The 14,105-nt window shown below is 44.5% G+C and overlaps 1 protein-coding gene across 3 annotated transcripts in view; it reads left to right on the top strand.

Moving 5' to 3' along the window:
• Window positions 1-14,105, top strand: part of Itsn1 (intersectin 1) — a 179,817-nt gene that overhangs the window by 76,463 nt on the left and 89,249 nt on the right. For all 3 annotated transcript variants that reach the window (XM_038345999.1, XM_038345998.1, XM_038345997.1), the window contains exons 9-14: window positions 3,654-3,717; window positions 6,415-6,552; window positions 8,005-8,117; window positions 9,575-9,837; window positions 10,938-11,087; window positions 11,349-11,489. In XM_038345999.1, coding sequence (XP_038201927.1) covers window positions 3,654-3,717; window positions 6,415-6,552; window positions 8,005-8,117; window positions 9,575-9,837; window positions 10,938-11,087; window positions 11,349-11,489 — 869 coding nt within the window. The remainder of the gene's footprint in view (window positions 1-3,653; window positions 3,718-6,414; window positions 6,553-8,004; window positions 8,118-9,574; window positions 9,838-10,937; window positions 11,088-11,348; window positions 11,490-14,105) is intronic.

Genomic DNA, 14,105 nt, shown 5'->3' with positions numbered 1-14,105 from the left:
TTTGGCACGAGGGCAGTCAGAAAGGTGTCGTTCAGCTCTTGGTATGAGTGAGACATTACTGTCCTTACCACACACAGCTTCTTTACACAGACGGCCAGCTAGTGTGGGGGGGATGCAGCTCGTCCTGTGTGAGTTCTCGGCTCGATCGTAACGCAGAACACTTTAAAGTTCTGGTTCTTCACACGTTGCTTTGCTATTGCTTATGGTTATACTTTACTTCCAGATGAGGAATTGGGCTCTGTGTAAAGGGAAGACTGGAGAAGGCCTTCATTCTGCTCTGGTCTTGAACCCTGTCTCCATGGTAGACCTCAGCAGTCACATCATTCACCTCAAGGGGCAAAAAGTAAACGCTTGTCATTCCACATACCACACTTTTTCCAAAGCAGCAGCTCTCAGTGTTTTTGGTAGCATTTTTAAAAACCACACTTTCCAGGCAGTGGTAACACACACCTTTAATCCTAGTACTCGGGAGGCAGAGGCAGGAGATATTTTTGCTTCAAAAAACAAAGCAAAGCAAAACCAAACAAACAAAAGAGCCAAAAGACCCACACTAGCAGACACTGAAGAAATATTCCATAGTATCATTTTGAGTGGGTGTGTTTGATACAGCACTCCATACACACTCAGAATTTCTTTAGAAATTGTTGGTATTTGTTGTAAGCTAATTAATAGTGTTTCATTGTGAATTGGTTAGGAATTCTTTCATGTTGGAAAATTTTTTATGATTGATAAATATAGTACTTATATCTCGATGAAATGACTTAGAAACTTGAATTTAGAACCTTTAATATATGGGGCAAAAAGTAAGATTTGGAGTATTCTAGTTTGCTCAGCAAGCATTTAAGGTGTAAATTTTAATCTATGAGCCAGACCATTGTGCAGTCATCAAAATAAGAAATGAAGAGTAATGTAATATGCTTAAAAATGGCAGTAAATGTTCCCTGTGTGTATTTCTGAGGGCTCTCTAGGGTGTTTCTAGGTTAAATTAAACAATTAGTGGAAGTGGAGTGATGGCGAGCTGGAGAACCGGAAGGTCATCCTCTTTTGTTGTTACTGGTTTTGGTTTTTAGAGGCAGGGTTTCTCTGTGTGTGTCCCTGTCTGTCCTGGAATTTGCTCTGTAGACCAGGCTAGCCATGAAAAGGTCAGCCTCTTGATGAGAATTGTGGAGATAGTTCTGAGCACTCGGAATCCCCAAAGCAGCTGTCTGTTCAGCAGAAAGAAAAAGGTACATCAAGAGAGCCCAGCACCGAGGCCCAGGAAAGCAGCCGTTTCATACTCTGCTCACCTACAGCTTCTTAGCTAGTTCAGTAGCTGTCAGCCTCGCAGTTGTGATGGCCTTGATTATACATGCCAGTTAAAGCACAAAGGTTGCAGTGATGTGCTTTTCTGTGACATAGAGAAGCTAGTCATGCTTGTGCTGTGGGATGTTTGTACACTGTGTGAAGATGCGTCACTGTGATTGGTTTAATAAAGAGCTGAATGGCCAATAGCCAGGCAGGAAGAGGTTAGGTGGGACTTCCAGGGACAAAGAGGACTCTGGGAAAAAGAAAGGCAGAGACACCAGGAGATGCAGAGAGGAAACAGGAGGTGCAAGGTGGAAGAGGGGTAATGCCACATGGCAGAATGTAGATTAGTACAAATGGGTTAACTTATCAGAACCTGTTAGGAACAAGCCAAGGCTATAGGCCAAGCTTTCATAATTAATGATAAGTCTCCATGTTGTTACTTGGGAGCTGGCTGGTGGGACAGAAAAAGACTCACTACAAATGACGCCTGTGCCATCATCTTCTCTCCCTGTGTCACCACTTTTGCCCTCCCCAGAGCTGTACGTAGCCTGCAGCCGAACTGACCCATGCCGCAGCCTGCAGCAGATGTGCGCGCTTAGTGCCATTCCCAGCCGCACTCTGCCTCAGGTTCACGGCAAGCCTCTCAGGGATAAATTTCATCTTCAAGCAAGACCCTTGTGCAGTCATTAAATATGTCATCAAATTCTGATTTTCTAAATCTGGTTTCAAATTCTAAAGTGTGCCCTCAAGTCTGGCTACATAAAGAGTGTGCTGGGACACTAGCTGGTCCATCTAGAATGGACCTTACTTACCTGTGAGTATCCTGGTGATGCAGCCAGCTAACACATGCCCCTTTCTTCTCATGTGATTTGATATGTATGTTATACCATGCTTTTCAAAGAGAAAGGGACTGCACTCCATTGTAGGGCTGCGGCCTTGGAGGCAGAGGTAGAGGCAGGCAGGTGTCTGTGAGTAAGGCCAGCCTGAACTACAGAATGAGTTCCAGGGCAGCCAGGGTTACACAGAGAGACCCTGTCTTGAACCTCTCCCCCCAGTAAGTAAAAAGACAATGAATTCTAAGAAAATGTATGCATTGTATGTGTTTACATGTGTGCACTAATGTATACCTTTTTGCCAATATGTTATATGTAAATAAAAGCTAAAACATTAGCAGTAATAGAAATGGTAACTGTCGCCGGGCGGTGGTGGCGCACGCCTTTAATCCCAGCACTCGGGAGGCAGAGGCAGGCGGATCTCTGTGAGTTCGAGGCCAGCCTGGTCTACAAGAGCTAGTTCCAGGACAGGCTCTAAAAAAAAAGCTGCAGAGAAACCCTGTCTCGAAAAACCAAAAAAAAAAAAAAAAAAGAAATGGTAACTGTCACCTGCTGGGTACATCATGGGTGCTAAGCTCATTGTTAGGGCTCTTTCCAGTGGGTCATGAATGTACTCATGAGTCCCTGGAAATGAGCAAGTCCCTGAATGAGGAGCTGCTTCCCCTCAGCAGAGGATATACCAAGCCAGTAACAGAGCCTGTAGCCGCTTGCCTGTTCGTACTTTTCCCTTCGTTTTGGGAAGTCATTGTGCTAGAACTCATGGTCTCTGCTCCTGGCCGTGCAAGAACACACCGCTTCTGTGTTTCACAGTAGGAGACTTTCGGAAACTAAATAATGGAATCTGAAGTTTATGCATGGGTAAGGGATCTTCGCAGTTTCTTGGTCCATGGGTATTCCTGGGACTACATATTTCCTCCCCCTGCCACTGCTTGAAATCTGCAGTTGCTGGTTTTTATCTCATAACTAAAGCTATTTTGTGCCAGAAATGAAGATATTTATCATTATATGAACAACAGAAAACTGATTTTGAAAGAAAAGTTGAGATTCTAGTAACTTTTGTGGGACCTTTAATCACTCACATCCTTCGCGTGTGTGTGTGTGGTAAGGTGTATGTAGTGATGGGATTAGAAGGGCCTCATCTTCCTCTAAGTCTTTTCCCTTAATTTATGTAATGATGATCATGGTGCGACCAGCAGGTGGTAGCTGTGGCAGAAGATGGTCAGTTTATAGTTATTATGTCTCCGTTTATAAATAAAATCCCAATGCAAAAGGAAGGATGATCTGGCTAACAGGGCAGGCTAAATTTGAAGCTCCAGTCTTTTACTCCTCACTCCTCACTGGTCATCCTGTGTTTTTCTGTTTCTTCCCTTTTGCTGGAGCTTAATTCCTTCTACAAGCTCGTGGATAAGAGCACACACTGGGTGCAGTGGTGATTGCACGAGACTGCATAGAACCCGTGTGCAGCCTCTGGCCTCTGTGTGCAGGGAATGTTTAATGATTCATCCTTATGTCTTTTCTCTGGTTTCTGGTTAGGTCCCCAGGCAAGAACTATTCTTATGCAATCAAGTTTACCCCAGGCTCAGCTGGCTTCAATATGGTAAGGAAGTACAAGTTCCTTGGTTTGTATTAAGTAGAAACTTACTTAGGGTGGTTTTTTCCTCGGGATTCTGGTTCACATCCTTATTTAGAGAGGATGGAATATGTGTAGTTTTTAGTAAGCTGTGAAAATCGCTGTTCTTACTACAAGGACAGGGATATTAGCACAGTGAGCCCTAAGAACTCAAGACAGCCTAACAACTCCTAACCCGAGGCCAGGTTTCTTTTCCCCCATGACTTTAAGCCAAGTCTCTCACTGACGTCCCTTAAATATTTAAATTTATTTCTTTAACTTTAGCCACAATGCCAATAGTTTGCCTAACCAAGTAGTCATTTATATCAAATTAATGAGCTAATCCTCAAATGCCTTCCATCAGCTAATGCTTTGTATAGTTTTATTTATGCAATGGAGTGAAACAAATCTATGTAATATTTCATTGATCAATTTAAATTTCTTTTAAAGATTATTTTATTTTATGTATTTGTGTGTTTTGCCTACACATATGTCTCTATACCATGTGCGTGCCTGGTGCCTTTGGAAGGCAGAGTTAGAGATGGTTGGGAGCCCCACTCTGTGGTGCTGGGAACCAAACCTGGGTCCTCTGCAAGAGCTGCAAGCTTTTCTTAACCATTGAGCCATCTCTCCAGCTCATTAATTTTATTATATATATATATATATATATATATATTTAAAAAAACAAAAAACCTCTAATCTCTACATTACCCTTACTTGTTCTCTATTTGCTCCCCAAGTCTCCCCAAAACAAAGAGGTAGTTTATTGAATAGTTCCCTAATGGCTTGACTTTGCTGTGTTCCTCTGGTGGTACTTAATTTATTTCTGTATTTCCTGTGAAATGATAATTACATCTAGAACAAGGCTCTTCAGTTTTAGCACTGTGGCTTTTGGGGGCAGCATTTCTTCAGTTGGGGCTTCCCCGTGCATTGTAACATCTCTGGCCTCAGTTCTGACAGCCCGGATGTCTCCAAATGTTAGCATGTGCCTCTTGAGAGACCACTCACTCTTGGGTATAAACCTTACCTGGTTCTACTTTGATGTTTGCTCTTTGGGGTAAGACTGCATTAGAGATGTCACTGTGTCCTTTCTTTGAGAGCTACAAAATGTTCCTGTTAGTGCATAATGACTTTTAATAGCTCTTGGTGAGTGTTGCCCAGCTGTTCTTTTTTTCTTTCCTTTCCTTCCATCCTCCCCCCTCCCTCCTTCCCTCTAGCCCCCCTCCCCCCTCCCTGCAGCTTGCCTCTTTGAGTTGCGTGTTGCTACCTGGAACTAGACCTGGTGTCCACTTCTTATGTGGCAAGTATTGCCAGGTCTTGATATGGCTGGTCGAACCAGGGGTGAAGCTCTAGTGCACTAATGCTCCCCTCTCTTCCTCCCTGTGCTGTTGAGTCGAGTCTGCCTTCTACTCAGAATAGACCGACTAGGAAGTTGTTTCCACCTATAGCACGTTCAGCCTTGAAGTCTGTGTACAACTGGCACCCCAGGACCCTCTGAAACAGATCTAAGATGTAACATCTGTGGAGCTTGATTGACATTTCTTTGGCTGCTCTCCTACCCCTCATGCTTTTCATTGATGACTTACACGCTAGGACATTGGAGGCCTCTCTTAGAATGCTGAATTTTCCTTCTTTGCACTAAAAAGATGCTTTCATTTTTGTGGCCCTTATTTAGCCAGTTATGGGGTGGGGGATGAGTTTTAACACCTTTTAGTTCAGTTTACCCTGGAGTAGCAGAGAGTGCAGCATATAAAGGAGGTGACGGGTGGGTTTGTGGCTCTCTGCTCCAGTTAAAGGATGTACATCATCCAGAGGGGGGGAGAAGTAGGACAGGGGACAGACCCGTGGGCGGGGCAGGGAGAAGAGGTGAGCTACAGGAAATGTGGGCACTCGGGTGGTCCCGGCTTCCCATACCACGGTGACAGCTCCGTCACTGAGCGTTGTGTCAGAGATGTGCATGATTGCCCTCTGCAGGGGACACTGTTACCTGGGGAGATTACACCTTAGCCATCGTAGCCAGCAAACGTGACATTTCAGCAAGAGGTTGTCACTAGCGAAGGCACACTCGCGTGGCACTTGTGCTGTTGACCTTGTGAACTAATGTGTGCTCTCATCTCCTTCTGTTGTCTGGAAGAATCCGCTCTTTACTGTGATTAGCTGTTTGAGCAAGTTCATCACAGGCCTGATGGTAATTGAAGTGCTAGAATGAGGAGAGAGAAATGCCCCAGTTCTAGAGGGGGACTGGAGACACGAAGATCAATCCATAAATGAGTGAATGGCCAGTGCCGGAGTATGACCTGCACCCATCTCTGTAGGTGGTTTTATTGTAAATATGGACATGCCCATTTGTTTACATATTGTCAGTGGGTTCTCATCACGAGTAAACAGGGCTTGTGTAGCTTTCAAACCTGAAAATAATTTGCTGCGTTACCCTTTGTCAGTCCTTTGTCTAGCACATAGCATTTTAACATTACAAGAACTTGAGTATAATGTATTTTAAATGCCTTCAAGGACTAAAGAGGATCGTCATAGGCATAGTTAGCATTTGTTGGATGCTGAAGACAGTTCCAGCTGTATGGACTGTTGGCGTAGGATTAGAGTCAAGGAGTAGGATTTGCAGATCATTGGTGAACAGTAAGAAGCATGCATTTTCCTGAACTGGATTGCGTGAATTTTTTGAATTAGGAATCTTTCTGACATTGATCAAGACGGAAAACTCACAGCAGAAGAATTTATCCTGGCTATGCACCTAATTGATGTTGCCATGTCTGGCCAACCCTTGCCACCTGTTCTGCCTCCAGAATACATTCCTCCTTCCTTTAGGTAAGTAACATTTGATTCTTGAAGGAATTTGCATGGATTCCAAACTTGACTGTTTCCCTTTCCTGGCTTGAAGATGAACTGTCTGAAAGAGCCTTTAGGTCAGTGCTGGCTCTGGTCCTGATCCATTCTCCTAAGCACTTACACATTCCATCTAGTAAAAGCATCAAGTAAAAGTCCAGGGCTATCCGTTTTTGTGCCCGTCTATCACTGAAACTCCCCAGAAATTATACTCACACGGTGAAAGAGAACAAACTGGGAGGCATGTCAGAAATGAGAGGTCACACCTGCCAATCACGCACATTCAAGAGGGAACAAAATGTTGGCACTGTAGAAATTATAATCAGGAAGATAATTTTTAAAAATTATCCTGGCTGAAACATACTCAGTAGAGATGTCAGGAGTGCCCACGAGAGGCAGTCAGGAGGAGCCTGCTGGGGTTGTCATCCCCACTTGCCCCTGTCATGTGTGAACACAGCATCCCAGAATGCTCCATTTACTGAACAAAAGATAAATAAAGTCTACACTTATATTCAGAGTCCTCAGATCTCAGGAGAGACTTGGGCACAGTCTCTCTAATATGAAGCGCCACAGAGCCATCACTATCTGCTTCTGTGTCGTACTGGGAGCAAGATAGGGAGCTACACAGGGAGAAAGCAGCAGGCATCCAAACCCCTCAGCTTTAGGAACCCATGAGAGAAACATCTCAAGATGATGTTTAAAAAAAAGCATTAAAAAGAAGAGAGATTCGTTTTGGTTTTTTAGTCAGGATCTCACTCTATAGCCTTGGCTACCCTAGAATTCGCTCTGGAGACCAGGCTGGCCTTGAACTCTCAGAGATCCACCTGCCTCTGCCTTCTGAGTGCTGGCATTAAAGGCTTGCGCCGCCACCACCTGGCTGAGAGGTTGTTTTAAAAGACAAAGGTTGAGGGTTTAATATGACATTTATTAATAAATGAGTCGAAATGTTTTCAGAATCATAAGTATATTTTGTGTGTAGGTTACTAAAGTAGAGTTTCTAAAGGGAAAAGTGTTAGTCCCGGTTAGCTGCACTGTTGCCTTCCTTGGGGAAGCTGAGAAGTACTCCCAAGGGTAATGGTGATAGCCACCAACACTTACTTAGTGCATGGTTACAAATTCAGCCCTCATGGGTTGTTCTAAGTCGTGGCAATTCTAAATGTTTCATTGGTTCTGGGGACCACGATGGTTTGGAGAGTGCTAGGATCAACCCCAGGATCTTGTACATCCAGGCCCACGCCACCACTGAACTACGTCTCTAACGATGAGCGACATTGTGAGCAGGTTTGGCACTTGGAATCTGATGGCATTTAAATACCCACTTAAAAACCTTTATAAGTTAGAGAAAACCAAATCTCTGCTTTTTCTCACTTTGACTGACACCTGCTCCAGGGTATGCTCTGGTCAGCCCTTCCTGTCCTTCCTTTCTTCCTGCAGAAGGGTTCGCTCCGGCAGTGGGATGTCCGTCATAAGCTCTTCATCTGTGGATCAGAGGTTGCCCGAGGAGCCGGCTTCAGAGGATGAGCAGCAGTTAGAGAAGAAGCTACCTGGTGAGCAGCCCATAGCTGATTGGCTGATGCACTACAGAAATGGTGATGAACTTAGTTTCTGGCACTTAGCTGTTTCTTCAGCTGCCCATAGGCAGGAGACAGACACCTTTGGAACCACTGCTGAGCAATGAGATTGTTGTGTACTCTGCTAATGCACCTCATCCCATTGTCTAACAGAAACCTGTTCCTGACATGAAATAAAACTTCTGTAAAAATAGCCGGGCAGTGGTGGTGCACACGCCTTTAATCCAAGTACTCGGAGGCAGAGGCAGGTGGATCTCTGTGAATTTGAGGCCAGCCTGGGCTACAGAGAAACTTTCAGGACAGCTAGTGCTACATACAGAAACCCTGTCTGGAAAAACAAAAAACAAAAAAAGAAAGAAAAGAAAAAAGACAAAAACTTCTATAAATGTCACCCATGAAATCCATAGCACTTAACTTTGGTGTTAAGAGAATTTCTTGGTATCAACAATGCCACAATAGAAAATTGAGTCTTCTATTGGTATTTTATTTTGCTGGTCTAGGAGAACTGGGGACTTGGAAACAGAAGGAAAGTATATTAATATTAATGTGAACTGATTTTAAGTAACCCTCATTTTCAATGGCAAATCTATTATGCTATTAAGTTAGTCTGAAATGAGATGGCTCTGAATTATTAATGAGATGATAATGATACTAAGAAGCAGTTGAAATTATTAATAAGTCTCTTTGTCATAACCACTTTGCTAGTGTCACTTGGCTGTATTTTCAGTGCTCCCTAGTTAATTGATTGACTGAGGCACTCACTCTTCCAGCTGATTAAACTGCTTTTCAATTATGTGTAATGCTAAAATACTTGTTGTAAATGATCTAGGAGCTAGGCTGTGTGTTAAGTACAGTGAAAAATTTAAATATTGTTATGATTATACTCTCAGGAATACTATATTAGTTTTAGGGTGAGGGCTTGTGAGACACAAGCATCTTTGTATGTGGCCCACGCTGGCCTGGATCTCACAGCAGTCTTCCTTCCTGAGTCCTGTGTGTTCTGAGATTTCAGGTATGTGTCACTCCAGTGACCAAAGCAAGTGGAGAGCATGTGTGCGTGCTCAGGCCAGGCTGTGGCTGGCCAGGATGGAGAACAGCAGTGGAACACACCTCCATAGCATGAGTCGTCACTGCTTGTGTGGAGACCGGTTCACATTCCGTGGAAATGAAGTGTCATCCTCAAATAAATACAAGAATTCTTAGATTTGGAGTTGTTTCTTTCTGTTGGCAGTAAACATTTGTTTATGGCCTTAAAATAGGAAAGGACCTTGGCAGAGTATTTTGGCTTTGCACTCTCCCCCCGCCCCCATTTAGGATATCATCATAAGGACCTTGGGCAGTTCTGGGTTTGGGTTGGAACTGAAAGGATGCTTCTGAGGTTTTCTTTGAAAGTGACGATTCTTTTCATTATTGATGTCTCCTTTGTTTTAAAGTAACATTTGAGGATAAGAAGCGGGAGAATTTTGAACGTGGCAATCTGGAGCTGGAGAAGCGCAGGCAAGCCCTCCTGGAGCAGCAGCGCAAAGAGCAGGAGCGTTTGGCTCAGCTGGAGCGCGCCGAGCAAGAGAGGAAAGAACGGGAGCGCCAGGAACAGGAGCGCAAAAGACAGCTGGAGCTGGAGAAGCAGCTGGAGAAGCAGCGGGAACTGGAGCGGCAGAGAGAGGAGGAAAGAAGGAAAGAAATCGAGAGGCGAGAGGTGGGCAGAGGAGCTCCCTGCGTCTGGGGTCACGTTCAGGCGCACTGTTCTCTTCTTGTGAGTTGCAGTGTATCTAGAGTTGTCCAGTCGCTACCGTCTATCCCAGAACACTCCATGGCCCAGCCAGTCACCTCCCAGTGCCTGGGAATGGCTATGTACATGCTGTCTTTATTTACCTTTCTGTAGAAGTGGTGAATTTGGTGCTAGACCCGGATAGGGGAATCGGCTTCTTCTCTGTTCTTCTTGTTTGAGTATATTGCTGCAAAAGCAATGCTGCTCTTCTTCCAAGTGAATGCAATGTAAAGAAAAGTCTTTCCTTATTAAAAATAGGTTTTGGTTTCATCTTCTAGTTATTGCTTTAGAAAAGGTATGTTGTCATTAGCAGCTTTATGTTCAAGCACATATGTACACATGCTAACAGGGTTTTGTGTTTATGTGGTGCTGGGGATTGAACACAGCAGTGCTAAGCAGATGTTGACATCTATAGTTCCTGGAGAAACAGAATGACCCTCAGTGTGTGTGTCCTCAGGGCATTGCCGTGTAGTCGAGAGCTTGCTAAGTGAGAGGCCGTAACACTAAGCACAAGAGCCCTGCCGAGCAGTCAGTGTAGACTAGTTGACACTTTGAAACTACAGCTTTTAGGCTTAAAAAGTCCACTCAGAAAGTTAGATTTGGGATTTTCACATTAGGGATGGTTAACCAGTGAAGTCCATGCAGACACCTCAGGAACATCTGGACAAGAACCACAACTTATATGTAGTAACTTCTCTTTTAATAGGAGAAAATCAAGTTTGTTTTTGCCCTTGAGGATTTTAGTTTGATTTTGCTAGATAAGAAAAATACCCTTCTTCCTTGAGTCTGTAAACAAAGACGACACATTGACGTAGTCCATCAGCTTTCTGGGAGGCAAGAAGAAAGGGCTCCAGCGTGGAAGGCTCTGTTGCCTTCCGCCTCTGTCGTGAGACTCTCATAGTCAGACCTGTGCTACGTGAACTCTGACAGTGTGATTTTCACCTTTAGAAGGAGGGGCTTCCTAGACGTTCTTGGTAAGAAACATCGCGTAGTGTTAGGATTAAGAAACTAATAAGCTGTAACCACAGGCCGCAAAACGGGAACTTGAACGTCAGCGACAACTTGAATGGGAGCGGAACCGGAGACAAGAACTCCTGAATCAGAGGAACAAAGAGCAGGAGGGCATTGTTGTCCTGAAGGCGAGGAGGAAGACTCTGGAGTTCGAGTTAGAAGCTCTGGTGAGTGCTCATCCTTAGGCTCAGCCCAGCTCAGGGGACCTCAGCCCAGCCCAGGAGACATCAGCCCAGCGCAGGGGGCATCAGCCCAGTGCAGGGGACATCAGCCCAGCACAGGGGCATCAGCCCAGCGCAGGGGGCATCAGCCCAGCGCAGGAGACATCAGCCCAGCGCAGGGGACATTAGCCCAGCTCAGGGATCATCAACCCATCGCAGGGGACATTAGCCATTGCCCTCACTCCTGCTGTCTTTCATTTGTTGAAGAATGACAAAAAGCATCAACTAGAAGGAAAACTTCAGGATATCAGATGTCGGCTAACAACCCAAAGGCAGGAAATCGAGAGCACAAACAAGTCGAGAGAGCTGAGAATTGCCGAAATCACCCACTTACAGCAGCAATTACAGGTGAGTTCCGTGCCTGGATTTTAATTCATTTGCTTATTCAGTAAATGTTCACCGCCCAGCATTCATTGGGCATCAGGGGGGGCCAGGAGGAGATAGATAGGTTGGGTCTTTGCCTGAGGGGTGGCTTCCCAGTAAACTAACAACTCTTGCTGAACATGTGTGGGCCCAGAGTCTGCAGCAGTGAGCAGCGGAGATGGTGTACTCTGTAGGGTGGAGGTCACTAACCACATAGTAAAGATGTAAAGATTGAGTTTCTCTCTCCCACAGCGGCCAGGGCTGGAGCTGCTTAAGATTCTAGGTTTTCTTTTTTTGACTTTAGAATATTTGCATGTGTATACTGAGTATCTTAGGGAAGGGAGCCCAGTCTATTTAGATATGAACTTTATGGTGCATATATATGCCTTATATGCAGAACCTGAAAATAATTTTTGTGATATTTTTTAGCGCATCTACATTGTACCTCTCAGTCCAGGTGTTGAATTTTCCACTTGAGGCTTCTTGCCAATCTTCAAAAAGCATTTCAGGGTGTAGAGTTTGCACAGAAGGTTTCGGATCAGGAAAGCTCAGCCTGGCTGAGTGGGAACGGGAGAGGAGGAACCTAGGTACTAGGAAAATTTTCAGCTTAACTCGGGTCTTCCCGACAGGCGCTTCTGTGAGGATAGCATTTGAGCGAAGACCTGAATGTGATGAGGAGCTCAGAACTCAAGGCAGGGAAGAGCAGTGTCTGTCCTGAGGTCACCCCAGGCTGGGGGAGGGGGCAGTTTCAGAGTGACAGCACCTGGGCTGCTGGGTAGAGAAGGTGGGAGGCAGGTCCCAGAGGACTGTTGTCCATCCGTGGGATGTTGGTTTTACTGTGGTGATTACTGGGATCAAGCGTTTTGGTAGTTGTGTGAAATGACCATGTAGATGACTAGGGGGGATTCGATGGGATGCTGTTCACATTTCTGCCTCCATCTGCCGTCCAGATGTGTGATGTTGCCACTTGCCTTGCTATCAAAAATATAAGGGCATCACTGAATGCTGATGTTATCTGTAGGTTGTCTGTCCTTTGAAACGCGTCTGTAAGGCCTTTTCTCTCAGCATGTTGGCTAGGGGATTTAGTCACCGTGAGTGAATGAGTAGGTTCCCTCTTTAGTCTCTAGGTAGCATTCCACCATTTATTCAGTTGTAGAGCTTAAATTTTTTTTTTACTACATTTTTGTGTGTGTGTGCGCGCACATGGAGGGAGCACGGTGCATGTAGATGTCTACCATGTGGGTTCAGGTTGTCAGGCTTGGAACATCTACCCCCCAAGTCGTCATGCTGACCCTAGCTTGGATTTTTTTTTTTTTTTTTGGAGAAAAACTGCAGTGAGAATTTCATTGCAAGTCTTATGTAGATGAATGTTTTGCTCCTGGGTAAACTTTTCAGTGTGAATTGCTGTTCCTCATGAATTTCATGAGCGGCCGTTAGTGGTGTTTGCACGCTTACTTTCTGGTCAGCATGTTGCTGAAGCACTTGAACAAATCTTTCATCTATTTTTATTGGCTTGAAGAACTATGAGCTCCTTGTGTTGTTTTTGACCAGCAAACTATTTGTCAGATAACTTGTTTTGTAGTATATATTTTCAACCATTCTACCCGCAGCCTTCGCTTACTTCTTTTGTTTGGTTTTTGAGACAGGTTAGTGCCGTGTGTCCATGGCTGGTCTGAAAGTCTCTGTGGACTAGGCCAGCTTTGTTCCCACATGCTTCATGCCTGTGGCAGTCACTGGAGTCTCTCCTTTCTTTCCTACGCGCCCCGCTTGCTTATTATTTTTGTGTTTTTTTCTAAAGGGCAGATGTTTTACATTTGATAAGGCTCAGTCTGCTAAATTTTCCTTTGGTTCTAAGAAATCATTGACTCCCCCCATCACCAGTGAGATAAGTCTGTGCTTTCTTTGAGAACTTCCTTGTGGTTGGATCCAAATCCATTTCAAGTTGATTATTACATACAGGTTAAGATTGATCTGTTGTCCATAAATATAGATACTTAGCATCATTTATTGAACTCTCCCTTTGACGTTCCTTGGTAGCTGTTGAGAGGTAATTGAATATTCTTGTAGAGGTCTATTTTGGATTTCTCTGCCTGTCCTTTCCCAACCTGTTGATAATTATGGCTGTAAGTAGTATGAATTCCCTGTTGTTATCCTTCCCACCCACCCCCCTTTTTTTGAGACAGGGTTTCTCTGTAGCTTTGGAGCCTGTCCTAGAACTCGCTCTGTAGACCAGGCTGGCCTTGAACTCACAGAGATCCGCCCACCTCTGCCTCCGCCTCCCGCGTGCTGGGATGAAAGGTGCCACTGTCGGTTCTCTTTTTTTCTTATGTCTGTTCTTAGTTCTTTACATTTCCAAATAAACTGTAGGAATAGCTTGTTAGGTTTTTGTTGTTTTTTTTTTTAAATCCTAGACTTTTTGAATTTCATCACATTTATAGATTAATCTGAAAAGATTTGTCTTCTTAACAATATCGGATCACATGGCCTCAGTCTTCTGTGTCAATACATATTTCAGGAGTGTCTTCAGTCTTCAGTACAGGTCTTTAAGATTTGCAGTTCAGCCAGACGGCGGTGGCGCACGCCTTTAATCCCAGCAGTCAG

This window comes from Arvicola amphibius, chromosome 10 (genome assembly GCF_903992535.2).
Source record: "Arvicola amphibius chromosome 10, mArvAmp1.2, whole genome shotgun sequence".
Classification (NCBI taxonomy): domain Eukaryota; kingdom Metazoa; phylum Chordata; class Mammalia; order Rodentia; family Cricetidae; genus Arvicola; species Arvicola amphibius.
Note: the sequence above shows the minus strand (reverse complement) of the source record. Positions and strands in the feature narration are given on the sequence as shown.